A 17,170-nucleotide genomic window follows, 5' to 3' on the forward strand; every position below is an offset into this window, starting at 1 on the left:
CCTCGATAGTTCAGTAATTTTGTTGTGTTTGATTTGGCGTAACCTTTGAACCTTTGAAGTCACACAAACAAACTCACAGACTGATGGAGCAGTAGAGCAGCAAGTCCGTGTTTCCACAAAGTTAAGTTACTTGGCCTGCTTTGTTGAAACCTTGTTGCTGCTATTCTTGGCCAGGTCTCCCTTGCAAAAGAAATCTTTGATCTCAGTGGGACAAATCTGGTTAAATAAAGGCTGATAAAAAAAAAAAAAATACACGTTTTTGTCAATGAAGTCTGGTAACTTTGAAAAGAGTGACTTAATGACAGTTTCTGGTTTAAAAAAAGGATCTTAATCTAAAAAAAAAGGTCTATCTCTGTTAGGATCCTTTCAGAATCTAAGGACGATGGTCTGAGCCTGTGAGTGGTGAAAGCACTTTTAGAGGACGTGCTTTAAGCGGGCCCATTTACCTGCAAGTTGCAACCGTTACATCTGTGACACAGCTGAAGCTTTCCACTGGAGCATTTCCAACTTTTTGTACTTATCATTAAATTAAGACCCCAAAATATGTAAAAACAAATCATAATAATAAGATAGGTCCCAGGTTTAAAAATACCTGGATCATAAGTCTTAATGTCAAAATTCAAGTTTCCTTTTGTGATAATTTACGTGTCCATGTTTTGTTGTCTTGTTGTAGTTTAGGTCCACTGGTATTTGTTCTTCCACAGATGCTGTAACACTTTGTGCCTTTCTATGTCGATTTTATGTATTTATACCATCTCAGTGTGATTAGTGAACTAACAGTTTGTGTGTATGTATGAGAGTATGTAACCAAGTGTATAACTGCCCCCCCGCCCGTAGCACTATTGCTATGACCCCTACATCATCCAGAGCTCCCTCTCCCAGCAGACAGTCACTTACCTGCCCTATGGTGCAACTGGCTTCAGTCCTCCCCCTCAAGCCTATAGCTATGCACCTTACTTCCAGGTACCTGTAGATCTCTCCTCAGCTCACTAACTTTTCTCCCTGGGTGGGTGCAGTCCGCCTCTTCCTCTCCATCCTGTCTCATTAAAGAGGAGGCTTTCCTAGCTTTCTTTTTCCTTTCCTTTCCAGCAGTAGAATAGTTTATAAATAAGCAGCCTCTAAGAGATGCTTTAGCTAATTTACTACAGCATTGTGGTATTCAGGCAGTTCTCCGGGTATGCCAGAACTCAGGTTTTTAAAGGTCCATCTTGGATGTCAGTGTTTCCCTCAGTCTTTTCTTGTTTGGGTAAGTGCACTGATTGGACAAGCTCTCCTGTTTAATTTAGGTCTACTTATTCTGTTTTTCTTTTTAAAAGCTTTTTAGTGGTGTCAGTGTCTTTTGGTTACGTCTATGTAAAAAATCGAAGCGCACGTCAGTGGTTAAGCCCCTGTGTGTTGTTAGAGACTGGGGCAGTAGATGTGTGTGTTGGGAAAAAGAGAACTGACGGTAAACAAGTTGAGCAGATTAAAGTAGTTTGTGAATAATCACGTAACCTACTAGAACTAGGGTCACGTATTCTTCACAAGGCGCCTCCCTACCTCTGCCCCACAGGTACGCTGCCGTTCTGTGGGAAACAGTGTGGATAGACAGTGTGTTTAAAAAAGTAAAATGCTTCAAAGCACAGTTTGTGGTTTTGCACAATGTATGCAAGACAAAAAAATACAACGGTACACGTGACTGTCAGAGGATGCCCATTCGGTCTTTTGTCAATATTCTAGTTACACGTGAGTATTCCAACAATAGGTTAAAAGGGAGTTTCCTTTGAATGCTAACGCTAGCTGTATTAGCTCCTCCTGCTCACCTGTGTACCTCAGGGGCTCTGGGCTGCACACAGAGCTGTCTTTCTTTTGTGGATCTGTATGGTTTGTTTTTGACCACAGTTCAGTGCAAAAGGCAGCGAGTGCTTTGTTATATACAGCTCTGAAAAAAACAAAGAGACCACTGGAAAAAATAAGTTTCTCTCTCCTTCTTCTATTTATCAGTTTGTTTGTGTAAAATGAACTTTAGTTTTATTGTAAACAACATTTCTCCTCCTTCCAAATCAAATCTTCTCAGTGAGTCTTTTATTTGCAGAAAATGACGACTGGTTAAGAACAGATGTTTTTCAGAGCTCGAATAAAGCAAAGAAAACAAGTTAATGTTTAAACAACAGAATGTTTGAACTCAGGAAGAGGTCAAAGGTCAGTGTTTGGTGAATAACCTGGTTTTTAATCACAGCATTCATGCACCTCTGCACGCTCTCCTCCAGTGTGTCACAGAGCTGCTGGGCGACGTTAGGCCGCTCTGGGAGCAGCTCTGGGAGCAGCTCTGGGAGCAGCTCTGGGAGCAGCTCTGGGAGCAGCTCTGGGAGCAGCTCTGGGAGCAGCTCTGGGAGCAGCTCGGCTCCTCTTGATCACATTCAGGAGGTTTTCGATGGCGTTCACATCTGGATTGTGCTGGCCGTGACATGTAGAGAGAGATGCTGATTTAAGGGACTTGGCTTGCTGTATAAGCACCATGCAATGCTGTACTTACTCTTGTCGTGTACAGCCTCATGCAGCCAGCCTTTCTTAGACCCCGTTTGTGTTTCATCCCCCAAAAAACACTTAGCTGGGGGGTAAATTTAGTTTCTAAGGGACTTTAAAGGCATTGTTTTTTCTGTTAACTCATCAGCTCATCAGCAATTTGTGATCTTGCAATTTTAGTGTCAAGTTCCTGCAAGATTTCCGTGAGTAAAATGTCATCAATTACCACCAGGTTCCATTTATGTGTCATATTTGTAAAGTTATGTATAAAGAAATGGAGTTGTCAGGCTTCACCTTGATTGCAGAGGAGTTCTCTTATTTAAAGAACTATTGTAATCTGCCGCTCTATTCCTCTTACAATTAGGTATTTAAACATTAAGTTTTTTGAACTAAAGGAAAGAAGTGCTGCTTTTAGTAAAGCAGAAAACACCTGAGAAGCCATCGTCGGCCTTAGAATGATTCCGTTTTTTCGTCCTGCTTTTGTAAACTTGGACGTCTGTCTTTAGAGCATCAATGGTGAAAATGGATTTGAAATCTGGCCTCTAAAAGAAAAGGAACATTTTTGTGCAATTAAATTTCTGCGCACCCCCTCAATTTCCTCTTCCTGTTTGCCTTTTATAGCTCACTAATCTCTCCCTGCTCTGGCCTCAGTGTGTCAGTTGAGGAAAGGAAATGAGTGATTAGGTATTTTCCTCCTTCAGGCAGAGAAACTCTCTCAGAAATGTGGCACGCTGATGGTTTATTTGCTCTGCTAATGCCAGGCCGGTGAGGAATGCAGCAGGGAATAAATCTCCCCCCGTTTTAGGTGCACAGTGGAAAATATGACCAGAAGAGCGGTGGCTCATAAATCCAGGTGTTACATTTTTCTTCTCTCTTTGTCAAAAAAAGCATCCTGATAAGGTTTAAAGCTTATAGTATTGTGGATTCAGCCCCAGAAATCACCTGCCAGCTGCTTGGTGACCCGCTTGGTCAGTAGTTAAAGTAAATGTATTCAATTAGTGTTCTTCTCTGATTTCCTTTATCAGTTTCCCTGAGGCTGCACCCATCCTACCATCCTGACTCCTTCAGTGTGGTTGTTTTGCAGTGTCTCCTGCTCGGGCGCAGTGCTGCTCCGGCAGACTTTATTTCCCATGAACTGCATGTCTTTACTGCTCAGTTAAACTGACTCTCAGGTCTCCTCTGCTGTGTGCGTGAGTGTGTGTTGTGTAAAAGTATATCTTGTTCTGATTTTCTGCTCTTGTGTGTTTGTGCACGGCTTGGTTCCTCGCTGGTCTGTCGTGTGTCTCACTAACTGCTTCTCTCCTCTCTCCTTTTTTTGCCACGCTTCAGCCTAGTGACCTGCGCAAGCACCGCAGGAAGGTAAACTAGAGGCCTGCTTTACTGGGCTCTGTTATCCTCACCCTCTCACCTCCCAACCAAATATAGCTCCACACAGTGTAGCATCTCCATCACATCCCATAATGCACCAACCTGTACATTTTCCTGCACACACTTCCTTGAGAAGAATCCCCTTCCTGAACGGAACAGGTGTTGCAATCAAATCTTTTTTTGTATGCATTTCTGTTTTAATGAGTGAACTTTTATCAGACCTTTTAAAGCTTTCACATTTCCTGTTTCTATTCTATAAAGGTTCAGCATGTCACAGGAAGAATTTATTTCCAATACATCCATTTGTCTCTTTCACCTTCTCTCCAAGCCCTCCAACATCCACCAAACTTTGCTCACAGCCGTATGTTTCCCTATGCATCTTAAAAACTCCCTGTTGAGGGGCAACAATGAAATAGAAATGTTTAGCCTGTTTTCTCTGCACACAAGAAGCAGACTTCAGAAACACCTTTCTATGCCCCAGGGGTTACCCTCACACATGACAGTTACCCCACGACCTCATGACGGATACTGAAAGGAAACAAACCTGCATTACAGACAGAAATATACGAAACTCCTTTAAATCAGTGGTTTCAGTCGTTCTGTTGTTTGTACGGAGGCTTAGACAACAAACTGCGACCTCAGGTTTGTGGCTGACGACGTAAAGTGCGTTACGTGCTTGGCTGAGTGTCCAGAGAGGATTCATGCGCATACATTTGCGCTTTTATAGGTAACCCTAATCAGTAATCCTCATCACCTCTTGCATACCATATCTTAAATGTATTCACAAACAGGATTAAAAACCAAAATCCACTTTCTACCAAAGAATAAGATTATCAGGACATGAAGTTGAAGTACATAGACACGTAGATGTGTGACCTGTTCAGATGTGTTTTCCACGTCAGACTGCATTCTTATTCTTTTTATGCTTGAAGGAAATCTGCATGTTTCATTCTTCTGTTTTTGAAGGTTCTTTTTCTTTGCGGACATTATGAAAGTGATAGCACAGCTGAGCTTCATATATCTATAAGATTTTTAAATATTTAGAGTAGACCACGGGGCTTTTTTGTGCATAAAAATGGGACAGTTTAATAAAAATCAACAGCTGATGGGTGTTATCGTATGGTCTGAATAGAGCAAAACTGGGAAGGATCCCTCCCCATAATGTTTGTTTCTTCTACTGTTATTTAGTCGGCTCAGGATGACAAGGCCACTATCCGATGTGAGACGTCGCCCCCCACCACTCCACGCTCAATGCGCCTAAACAGGGAGGCAGGCCACACTGCAAGCCATGAAGACATCCGAGACATTCGAGGGTAAGACCCACACCTGTCACCTGAAGATATAGCAAAGTTTCCCTTCATCCCTTTGATTATTCTCCCTGTCCTCCATTTATTTCTCTGTTCTTGCCTTATCTAATCGCTCACTCTATGTTTCCAGTCTGGCTGGCCTGCAGGACGGTCAGGGCAGTAACCCCAGCAGTAGTAACAGCAGCCAGGACTCTCTCAATAAAGCAGCCAAGAAGAAGAGTATCAAGTCTTCCATCGGACGCCTCTTTGGGAAGAAGGAGAAGGGCCGACCCAGCATTCCCAGCAAGGACTCCCCCAGCCAAGGTCAGACACCAGGTGCTGAGGTTTTATTCCACAACAGCAAATGTTTATGCAAATATCCTGTTCCTGTCAGATCTCTGAACAAGGTGTTTGTGTGTGTTTGTAGCTGGAACTCCTGAGGCAGAGAGCTCTCCTAAGGACGGTTTAGGAATGGGAACCCTCGGAGGCCCTGCAGAGAAAAACAGGAAGCTGCAGAAGAAGTAAGTTTCATCCTAACAGGCCCACACGCCCTCTGTTGTCTTCACAGATTATGTAGCCTGAGAAAAAGGTTGAGATATTACCAAATGCAGCCCTTTAATACAGGACCCTGCTGTGTTGAAAATGTAAAAATCGATGAGTGTTACTGTGGGCTTGATGCTGCTCACTCCCTGCCACCTCACTCGCGCTCACTCGATCAGCTCATCGTCCTTCTGTTCCACACCCATTTATTTCCATCGCGGTCACTCTTTTATGATTTTTCCCCTTCGTTCTCAGTTTTATGCCAATGTATTGCATCATAAATGTTTATTTGCCCCCATGTAGCGCTTAAATGACCATCAGTTCATTCTTTCTCTTTATTGTTTTTCCAACCCTCCTCTTCTTGTTTTATCATCCCCTTCTCATTCCATGTGTAGTCCAAAGACCGGGTAAGTCGTTGCCCTTTTGCTTTGCCTTAACTTTTTTCCACACTTGGCTTCACGTTGACCTCACCGCTCGCTCTGAGGACCCCAAACAACTGTCCCTCCGAATGTCTGATGGCTTTTCCATGCTGCTCTTTACCCTGCTTTCCACAGCGGAGCTTAACTAACAGGAATGTGTGTGTGCTGATTTTTAGTGAGTGATACATTTTCCTCTTGCAGTTTTCCTATCGGAGCATGAACTTATGCACTGCAACCATAGGAGAAAATAGTTAATGGAATAATTAAGCTTTTATGAGTTTTGTTTGACAATATATATGATGTGCTTGAGTGGAGTCACTGTGTTGCTGTAAATGTCCTCAGAAAGTTAAGAACATGCTCTCTCTCTGTTTATCTTTTGTTATACTGGCAGATCTGCCAAATACAGGATGAGCTTGTTCTTTATCAGTAATATGTGACCCACAGCGCCATCTAGTGGCCAAATGTAACTGCTGTCTTCATTTATAGCATCAGCAGCCTTAAACATCCCCAGAAAGTTCCAGGGAATATCTGTTAAATGGCATCTTTCCTTTTAAACAAACTGGGAATGTGCATGAAATGGATGTACAGAGCTTAGAAGGCCATCCCAAAAGTTTCCCTGAATACTTCCCTCTTTGCATGTTATGCCCCGTGCAGTTCTTGAGGAATGCATTCATACTAAAGTCGTTCTCTAAGTGGACTCTCAAAGCACTGGTTCTGGGAGAAAACTCTTCTGACTAATAATAATCCTCAATCCTGGTCGTCTTTCAGAGGCTTAAGAAAAGACATCAGTGTTTCGAAACACTGCTGGTCTTTGTAGGCAGAGTTTAGATAATAATGTTGTGTTGAAGGTTTACTAAATGAGCACGTCTCTGTTTGATACGTCCTGGGTTTCGATTTCTTTGTTTTCTCTCAAACTCCTGCTCTCTGTCTGAGCATGCATGTACGTTGATGTCTGGGTTTGTTTACATGTGTGTTCCAAGGGTGAATCTTACTAAGTGCATACTGGGACTTTTGATGGATTTGTGCCTGTCGCTGTGTATGTACGTGTGTGTTTGCACTTGGCTTTAATATGTATTCTGTGTCTCAGGCATGAATTACTGGAGGAGGCTCGCAGGCAGGGCCTGCCGTTCGCTCAGTGGGACGGACCAACTGTTGTGGTTTGGCTGGAGGTACGACAAGGACAGAAGTGATTTAAAGAACCTGCTCCATTTTTTATATATTTTTATGGTTTAACCAACTTCAATGGTAAAAAAGATTTTGGAATTGCTCTTGTAGATTGCTTCAGCGAGCTGCTGTGATACAAGTAGTAATGGCCACAACATAATCCTGAGGGAGAAATGCACCCAAGCAAAGTATGTCCAAAAAAAGAGCCGGCTTTTGCGACAGACAGGCTCAGACTGTTTTTCTAATTGTCTGGCAACATTATTGAAAGTGTACCTTCAGAGATTCTGTGAAGGTTAGATCCTTTTTTTAGAAAAACGCCTGATGCAGCACTGTGGGGCGGCTGTGGCTCAGTGGTAGAGTCCAACATCTTTCAGTCTGAAGGTTAGTGGTTCGATCCCCAGCTGTCGAAGTGTCCTTGGGCAAGACACTGAACCCCAAATTTGTGAATGTTTCCTAAATTTCCCTCAGGATGAATAAAGTGTCTGTCTGTCTGTCTGTCTGTCTGTCTGTCTCCTAATCCACCAAACTCCATTGACAAAAATAGTATTTTACCTTGCAGAACATTAGAGTATCAGGTCTACAGCTGCCTCAGTTGGTTTAGTTTGATTGTGTTATTGTGTGACTTTGGTCTTTTAAATGCTTAGTTCATATCAAAGACAATATTTGTCTAACGGAAAATAACACAAAAAAAACTTAGCGCGCCAGCTTCTCTTGTGTTCTGCAAAGTAAAATGTCTGTTTTTATCACTGGAGTCTGGTGGCAATGTAACAACTGAATCTTGCTTGAGAAAAAGCTCTTCAAAAATCTGTGTTGGGATCCTTTCTGTTCTGTTGTCAGAAACAAAAAGAACTTTTAGTGGACGCACTTAGATCAGGATGAAAATGCAGCCATTCCAAAACTCTTTTTACACGTGAGTCTTTAGGACTCCAAAGTGGTGTAAAAATAGTTCCCAGAATGAAGATCTGTCCTTATCTGCCCCCCTCTGGCCAGCTGTGGGTGGGCATGCCAGCCTGGTACGTGGCTGCGTGCCGTGCCAACGTGAAGAGCGGAGCCATTATGTCAGCGCTATCAGACACAGAGATCCAAAGAGAGATCGGCATCAGCAACCCGCTACATCGTCTGAAACTTCGCCTGGCCATCCAGGAAATCATGTCCCTCACCAGCCCGTCGGCCCCGCCCACCTCGAGAACGGTATTTGTGTGTTTGGTTAATGTGTTTCAGTCACAGGATGCACTCACATGTAGCTGTTTGGCACATTCATCCATATAATATTGAGACCCTTAGCCCCTCGGAAAAGACCTGATGATGCCTCTGTTTACACACTCTTGTCACCTGATTGAGCATGACACTTTAACATTTTAACTTGTACTAATAACGGAGTCAAACTTAATTCTTTTGCTAACAGTGATAACAGTAAATAAACCTCTTGATCTTTTCTCCATCCTGCTTTCTTCATCGCTCTTCCTTCTTTACACACTTCTCTCACTTGTGATTGGGGGCGGGGTGTCACATGATCAGACCACAGGAAACGTTTGGGTCACACATGAAGAAATGGAAACTATGGCAGCCACTCCTCCCACGGTTAGTCTTCTCCGATTGGCTGGTGCACTGGTGGCTTCTGCGGTGACTGCCGAGGCTCGTTCCAAGTTGCCCTCAGGACAGTCAGACATTACTAACTCACTGCATGCTTGTTTTATCGTTAGAGAATCTTTCTTCATGCAGTCTCACGAGGCAACTTGAAACGAGGCCTTATTCTGTTTTGGTAGTTAGTGATATTTTTCCTCCTTCTTAGTCCTAGTAGTTTCTTGTCTCCCACCTTTTATATGTTACATACTGTGTGTGTGTGTGTGTGTGTGTGTGTGTGTGTGTGTGTTCGTGTGTATGTCTCTGTGTTAGTGCTGTGTAGTTGTTCACGTCAGTCAGAACTCGTGCTTCCTCAACTAAAGATTTATCATCTTCTTGTGGCACATCTCGGTAATGTTTTAACACTGTGCTACATTAATAAATTTTACTGTCGAATAATTACTATTGAAGAATGTTGGTGAGACATTAAATGAATCAGATTCTTCATTAACTCAGTGGAGCGAACACAGCACACAGCCCTTTTTACAGCCGCTGTACTTGAACCTGAGCTTCGCTGTGTCCATGCTAAATGTTCTTACTAACACAAAGGAAAGACTCACTTCACATAGATGAGCGCAACCCGTCCGGGTTCTTTGCCCCCTTTTTGGGTGAAAGCCGTCCCTCACATGTCTTAATGCTCAGTGTAAAGCATTTTGAATTGCTTTATGTATGAATGGTGCTCTATACATAAGCCTGCCTTGCCTCTAATATGACTGGTGGTATATAGAAATCCTAGGGTCAGTTTTATCGCAGTTAAGAGCCCAAATCCAATGGACAGTCAGGCAAACGGATATATTACGACCTTTACGAGTTACAGGAGCACACGAGTCCTCTCATGCCTTCATCAAACTTGATGACGGTCCCCATCTTGGAACAGATGTATCATAAACTGACATCACGTACGCTGTGTGTATTTAAACTAGGGCTGTCAATCGATTAAAAAAATTAACTGATTAATTTGCTGTGATTAATCGCGATTAATTCTTTTATTTTCTTCTTAAGACTGAAGCTTGTAATAATGGATCTTTCAATGTCAAATCAGGAAATGAATGTAGAATCAGCACAAAATAATTGAAGTTAAAATGCTCTTGTTTAATAATCTTTTTAACTTAAACAGATTCTCTCCTGGGAACCACAGATTTACAGTAGAACCCTCCATGCAGATTTCTTATGTCCTAAAAGAAACAATAACAAAACCCAGGTCCAGAAGGGCCAGCTGAATTTCTCAACCATCATTGTCCTTCTTTAGCCAGGATGGTTCGGTGTGGCGGTTGTCACAGCGCTGCAAGGCGGATAAACATGCAGTGCTCCCTCTCACTGTCACCGGTGTCAGGGATTGGTCAACATGACGAAACAGAGAACAAAAGAACTTTAGAGAGAAGAGACTTTATCCTTCATAACAAGTTGCTTCTTAAACCTTTCTGGGCAGAATTGTGAATCACTGAGGATGTCTGCTTGTTTTTGTTCAATCATTGGGATATAAAAGCTTTGATTTGGAAGCGAATGTGCCTGATTGGCTTATAACAAACGTCTTTTTTAACCTATTTTAGTTTAGTACATTAAGAGATGTATGAAAGTAAAACTACACTAGTTTGTATTGTTTTGTCTCCCCTTGTTTCCTGTTTGGTGTGATAACATGAATTAGTCTTGCTTGTTTTATTTTGAATAGTTTCCACATTGAGCTGCTCTCACACAGCACTGCTGCCTCACTAACCCCTCGCCTTTCTGTTCTTCTCACCATGCTCACTCTAACCATGCTAACACCAGGAGGATGACGAGGGTAGCTGGGCACAGGTTTGCACACATTCACTAAAAACCCACACCTGTTCTAACCTACTTAATATATATATGCTATTCTTTACTCCATCCCTTTGTCAGTGTTTTTAGGGCTCTTATTGAGGAGGTGTCACAGTTTTCACTCTTATTTCTGTGTCACTTTTCACCAACAATGTTTTGTGTCGTCTCTTCAACATCGTATGGATTTAAAATGTGTTCGCTCACTCAGTAGAATCATTTTTCTCTCTAAATACTTAAAACTGCTTGTGTGTGATCGTAGCTTCAACAAAATCCAACAGCCGGCACATGAGCATCGAGCTTTAAAGGACACACTAACTTGCAGGCTTCCTACACAGTGTGGAGTGGAAGTACGCAATTTGACACTGAAAATAAACAAGGCTGCAACTCTTTTTTGGTTGTGCATTGGGAGCGAAAATATGATTTAATTTAATATGAAAAATAATGCTGTTATAAGTAGTACCAGTTAGATGACCTCCCTGTTTGGACACAGATGTTTTTAAAGTGGAAGGTTGCTGTACCTGGTGAGTGTGCAGTAGTAATAGCTAATAGTAGCTAATAGTTATATCCCTGTAAGTATGAGCACAGTCGTTTTATGTTAAACATGTGAAGTAAAATAGATTCTTCGTAAAGTTAATTTATCGCGATGCTAATTTCCGTTAGCGTGCAACTAAAACACTCGATCTTTTGACTGAAAATGACTTGATGACATATCCTGACGTCAGCCAGCCGGTAGCACAAGTTCGCTGCCTCAGCTCCGGTCTCGGCTCCCACAGCCGTCACATTCACAATCGAGTCCTGCGAGCGATGTGAGATTGCTGCCTGAGACGCTTTCTAACCAACTGAAAGACGAAAGAAAAGTATGACACTTTTGTTTTCAATATGTTGCTGTGTTCTTTCAGGTGTAACTTGGATAGATGTAGGCGTAATGAACGACTTCGCCCCGCCATTCCGCCTCCGTGCGTTTTACACAGAAGACGGAACATAACAGAGGAGTAATAATCCCGCCCTGAACTGGCAGTGTAAAAGGAGACACTTCATCATGAACCCTGCATCATTAAAAATGAGGAATAAAACTGGGCTTAAATGTGTCAGTACGAGGCCTACCAGTAATTATATGACCGTTTGTGAGCAAGTGCCGTCCTGTATTGTCAAAGAAACTCCTGGAAAATGATTTCTTAAAAAGAGAGGGAACCCTGCTTTAGTGTCCTTCATTTATTACACATTAAATCAAGTCAGACGACAAATGGCTCGCTCAGCCAATACATTACAACACATGCAGTCGCTCACACTGGATGTGAGATGTGTTAGAAAGAAAACAACATCACAATTTTGATTGCTTTCAGAAAAAGCTGCTGCGAAGTCAAGGTTGTGAAGTCCTGGGGGGACTGATTAAAAATCCAAATTAATCTTTGTACTATAAAATTATAAATAAAGTTAATAAACAAACAAATGTTATTTTCTAACACTCAGTAACTGAAACCATCCCCCCCTTGAAATACCTCAAATTTAGATGTGGAACTGGATTCTGACGCCTTAAAAATGCAGATCCGCTGCTACAATCGACAGAGGTGGAGAGAGACGGAGGTTAAAAACACGAGAACTCTTTTAAATGATTATTTCTACAAAATACTTGAATACAGAACAAAGAACTTCCATCACTCTTCGGTTTTCTTTGCTATTTATCCAGTATGATATATTTTGATGCACCTATCAAAGCTTCCTTTTGCTGATCCTTTCAGAAGCATCTCTGGTTTCATCTTTACAGGTTGTCTAGCTGAAGTGCAGCGACGAGGTTTCAGAAGTAAACCTGTGGTTAGGCTTCACAGGTTCTTTCACGTGTGGTTGCTCTGCAGGAAGTCGGCTTCCTGTACGAAAACCCCAGATTACGAACAGCCGAGCAAATGTTGTCAGAAGATGTCGTACAGATAAAAGCCTTTGAACACTATTTAATTAAAAGTCAAATAAACATTGTAGGTTAACTAGAGCACGGTGTGCCTTCAGTGTGACAGCATGGTGGTTAATTATAATCCAAGCCTTTTGTGTGGTTGTACATACTTCTGCTCAGAGATGTTGGATGGATAAGAGTCACATAAATCTCTTAACATTTAGAAAACATGCAGGAAAAGGTAAAAAAAAAAAAATGAAGAATCTTTGTGAGGAAATTGATCATCCTAAAGAACAGCAGAGGAAATATTCAGCATTTATTGTAATAATGATGGTATATCAAGTGTCTAAATATAGACCATTCAACCTTCTGCACAAAACACGTCTCCCTTGTTAAGCCGTCTCCTCTCTGACCGCAGACTCTGGCGTACGGAGACATGAACCACGAGTGGATCGGTAACGAGTGGCTGCCCAGTCTGGGTCTGCCTCAGTACCGCTCCTACTTCATGGAGTCCCTGGTGGACGCCCGCATGCTCGACCACCTCACCAAGAAGGACCTCAGGGGACAGCTCAAAATGGTGGACAGCTTCCACAGGTAAAACTTAACAAAATGAGGAAACAGTGCTCTCATTTCTCTGTTTATCGCTCTTGATGGGCGCCCTGTAGACCAAAAGTGATTCAACTCAAACTAGGTCCACAGTGTTGCAGTGGGAAATACCAACTAGAAAGAATGTACGACACTGGAACAAGAGGACATTTTGCCAAGTTGAGAACTTATTGGGATCCAAACAACAGCTTTGTTTGTGTTTGAACAACAGGAACAGTTTTCAGTGTGGAGTCATGTGTCTGAGACGGCTCAACTACGACAGGAAGGAGCTGGAGAGGAGGAGAGAAGAGTCTCAGGTGGAGCTACAAGGTAAACAGAACATTCTGCAGAATGCCTACATGAACACACACCTGAGTTATTTAGCTCTTGAAGTCACACTGTAAAACACAATATTTTTCTGTCACTTCAGAGGTGCTGGTGTGGAGTAACGAGCGTGTGATCGGCTGGATTCAGGCCATCGGGCTCAAAGAGTACAGTGGAAACCTTTACGAGAGCGGAGTCCACGGGGCGCTGTTCGCCCTGGACGAAACCTTCGATCACAACACCCTGGCTCTCCTGCTGCAGATCCCCACGCAGAACACACAGGTACACACGCACACACACACACACACTAGTGTTCAATATCATGTGAGGTCTCTAACCACAGGTTACACCAGAAGCCCCTAAAGTAGGCTGTCGCTCCAAGAGGATATATCGCTGTCAGGCGAGGCCGGGTTCAGAGTTAAATGTTTGCTTTGATTTCAGTAACAGTCTGTGCTGTCCTCCTCTTGTCTCTCTCTTCTAGGCCAGAGCGACTCTGGAGCATGAATACAACAGTCTGCTGGCCATGGGCACAGACCGGAGAATGGAGGAGGTGACAAACATACACACACACATTATAACACCACCGCAAACACAACCACAAACTGAGTGAGAAATAATCTGTGAAACTTCTCACGATCTCTCTTCCAGGACGACGATAAGAACTTCCGCCGAGCTCCCTCATGGAGGAAGAAGTTCAGGCCCAAAGACATGAGGGGGATGTCGTTGGGTGCGTCGGACACCCTGCCCGCCAACTTCAGAGTTACCAGCAGCAGCGCGGCATCATCTCCCTCCCCGCAGCCAAAGAGGAGCCCGATGGACGGTAAGCAGAGGAGTGTGAGAACGTGTGTGTGTGTGTGTGTGTGTGTGTGTGTGTGTGTAATATCATTGCTGCTTTTTACTCAATTATAACTTCTCTGATGGGCCCTGAATGAGCCCAGACTCCTTGTGTTCTCTTTGACCCTGTTCACACCTGGTATTAAGATGAGTCCTGGGTGTTCAGTCACAAGAGGACAGCTCTAATACGTCTGTTCACACCTGGCATTACCAAGTGTCTCCAGTGACCAGTTCTTCGAATATTGTCAACTAGTACCCAGAGTGAATATCGAGTAGCAAACATAGTATTTGCTCAAAAAGCCCATCCCTACTCCGAACGTAGCCTGAGTGATTGGATTTCAGTGCGTACACATCTTGGGTGCGTTTACACCTGGACTTAGAGATGTCCAGGTGTGATCAGATCCTCCTGGACGCATGTTAATACTCGGTGTAAACAGGGTCTTTATTCTTCTTGAATGGCTTTGCTGCTTGTTTATTATGCTGTGACTAACGGCACGTCTTTGCATGTCATTTTGCCAACATGGAAACACAGGAAGTCAGTCTATACAGAGGCTGGACACTGCCACAGTCAGGACCTACTCTTGTTAACATACAACGGTAAGTTCACAGCACATGAACACTCGCAGCATTCAGTGCGGCTATTACCTCACTGCAGACGTCCTCTCTTATTCCAAGCAGACAGCAGCTGTCTTGTTCCGTAGTTCTCGGCTCTAATAACGCACGTTGCTTCTCCTCTCTTTCTCCTTTTTTCTCCCCCGACCATCACTCGCTTCTGTCCTGCTTCTCCTCCTGTGTCCGTTCATCTCTCTCTTCTCCTTCTCAGTTTATCCTCATTATTTCTATAGGTAACCGCTGGTCAGAGGATGAAGGGGAATTCCCTGCCTTCAAGACCAGGATGATGAACTGAAAGGACTTTAAGGACACTAAAAGATGTTTTGTTTTTTGTCATCATCACAGAGAGAGACCTTACTCACCAATCTCAGTATCCCTAGAGGAAACTTTCTAGATTTATCTACAGTTGTTATATTTATGTAAACCAATGGGACATTTTAATTGATTTTTAGAGTAACTATGTAATCCTTTTTGCCTCTATCCCCTTAATCAGCCCACTTTTTAATAAAGAAACATTTCTCCACTGTGCCCGTATTAAGCTCAGCTCTAAGATGTATGTAACTGAATGTTTCTATGGTCTGGAGTTTGTATATTTCTACCAACAGACATTTTATCTAATCTTTTTATAATCCTGATTCTATTGACCAGATGTATGTTTTTGTTTCCTCTCTGATTTCAATTCTAATCATTGAAGTTATGCTTAAGTGACTTTGACATGTGATATAACTTAATTCATATCCTTTGCCCTTTTTAACTGTTGTCATTTTTGTAGCTTCTTACCTGTGATGTTGTGTAAATGCAGCTCTTAGGTCAACAGATGTGTGAATATCAGACAAATTGCTGGAGTTGTCAGACTGTTTCACAAACTGCTCGACACTGTGAGTCATCCATCGCCGTTTAAATAACTGCTGGCAAGCCGGGCGATGGAGGCGACAGATATCATGTGAAACACTCGGTATATTTTCCTTTTCTCTTCTTTATTTTTCATATCTGCGAAACCAAAATGAAACTCTTGAATTTTAAGAATTAAAGCCATATATCAGTAGCGAAAAAAAAACAAAAACAGAGGGCTTCTCTTGGATGCAAAACAGAATTCGAGGTTCTCTCTTGTTGAACTTGCATGCAGAGACTTCTCCTTGATCCCCTCCCCAGCACGACCCTTTAATGAAAACCTTCCTCACCTCTGGAGACGCACACTGACAGGCTCACCTGTACAGGAGGACTTGAAACGTACAGTTGAGTCGAACGTGTGGAAACTCCTTCAATGGACCAACTTCACTGCGGCCTCAGTCGATCCCCGCTGTGACTCGAGGCGGTGCGATCCACCACCAACCTTTTTTTAAAAACACTTTGTACGAAGATTTCATATCAAGCCTTATTGTTTCTCAACTCTTCTGTCATCTGTTCTTATTTATTATCACTCATCCACGTTGTGTTTTGTCAGTTGTACTTTCATAGCTGAAGCCCAGTTTGCTCCTATGAATGTAGCAAAGTTCTGTCTACGCTCCCAACACTGGTTCCAACGTCATTTCTCTTTCAAAATGAGAAGGAACCGAAGATTTTCTTTCACCCTTCATGTAGTTAAATCTTAACGTAGAAATGCTTTCTTTCTATTTGTGATTTAGTCATTTATGCACAATGCAAATCATGTTGCTGTTGTTTTATTCCTGCTCTTCCCATTGAATCTTCTGATCTTGTAACAATGATGTACAGTCTGAGTACTTATAAACTATTTTTATCACAATATTATTTATTGCTTACTTTCAATAAAATACTGAAACTTATTTTCCACGGCAGATTAAAAGACTAAAGCTTGTCTTTTCAAAATCTCTCGTCTTTTTCTGTCCGACTTTTGCTTTAACAAAAAATGAAGTAAGGAATATGGACATTCCTATTTTTGAGTGTATGAATGTATTTTGTCATGTTGGTCATTTGCACAGTGAAATGAAGGAATAGGCAGCATTTAACCCCATTGATCGTAATATTTAGGTGTAGTTTAAATGATGAGAGGGTCATGTTTTATGGTAATAGTTTCCCAGAAGTTCCATATATTACTAAATTATTTAATACTAGTTACAGGGAAAATTTATAGATTTAGTTTGCAAAAAATATGAATCCATAAGTTAGTACACAGCAGGACAGCTGTGAAATTTCTCTACAGGTGAGCTTAAAGTGCAACATGTTTGAAAATAATTCCTATAAAATTAAAATGGAGTTGTAGTTTGTAA

General features: G+C 42.3%; 1 protein-coding gene across 11 annotated transcripts in view; it reads left to right on the forward strand.

The window, feature by feature from the left end:
* The window catches only part of ppfia1 (PTPRF interacting protein alpha 1), a 50,158-nt gene extending 33,425 nt beyond the window's left edge, over positions 1-16,733 (forward strand). For 2 of the 11 annotated variants that reach the window (XM_069657919.1, XM_069657970.1), the window contains 14 exons: positions 5,062-5,186; positions 5,311-5,483; positions 5,587-5,680; positions 7,206-7,287; positions 8,273-8,473; positions 8,801-8,863; positions 10,673-10,699; positions 13,006-13,181; positions 13,405-13,502; positions 13,603-13,778; positions 13,978-14,046; positions 14,145-14,316; positions 14,863-14,927; positions 15,154-16,733. In XM_069657919.1, the coding sequence (XP_069514020.1) occupies positions 5,062-5,186; positions 5,311-5,483; positions 5,587-5,680; positions 7,206-7,287; positions 8,273-8,473; positions 8,801-8,863; positions 10,673-10,699; positions 13,006-13,181; positions 13,405-13,502; positions 13,603-13,778; positions 13,978-14,046; positions 14,145-14,316; positions 14,863-14,918 (1,512 nt within the window). In that variant the 3' untranslated portion in view covers positions 14,919-14,927; positions 15,154-16,733. Of the gene's footprint in view, positions 1-5,061; positions 5,187-5,310; positions 5,496-5,586; positions 5,681-7,205; positions 7,288-8,272; positions 8,474-8,800; positions 8,864-10,672; positions 10,700-13,005; positions 13,182-13,404; positions 13,503-13,602; positions 13,779-13,977; positions 14,047-14,144; positions 14,317-14,862; positions 14,928-15,153 lie in introns of all 11 variants that reach the window. The other 9 variants (XM_069657910.1, XM_069657961.1, XM_069657928.1 and 6 more) reach the window with 6 other exon arrangements.
* The last annotated feature ends 437 nt before the right edge of the window (positions 16,734-17,170 follow it).

Source organism: Semicossyphus pulcher, unplaced genomic scaffold (assembly GCF_022749685.1).
Source record: "Semicossyphus pulcher isolate SPU_LCO1_2020_fin unplaced genomic scaffold, fSemPul1.0.p SCAF_1, whole genome shotgun sequence".
NCBI classification, from domain to species: Eukaryota; Metazoa; Chordata; class Actinopteri; order Labriformes; family Labridae; genus Semicossyphus; species Semicossyphus pulcher.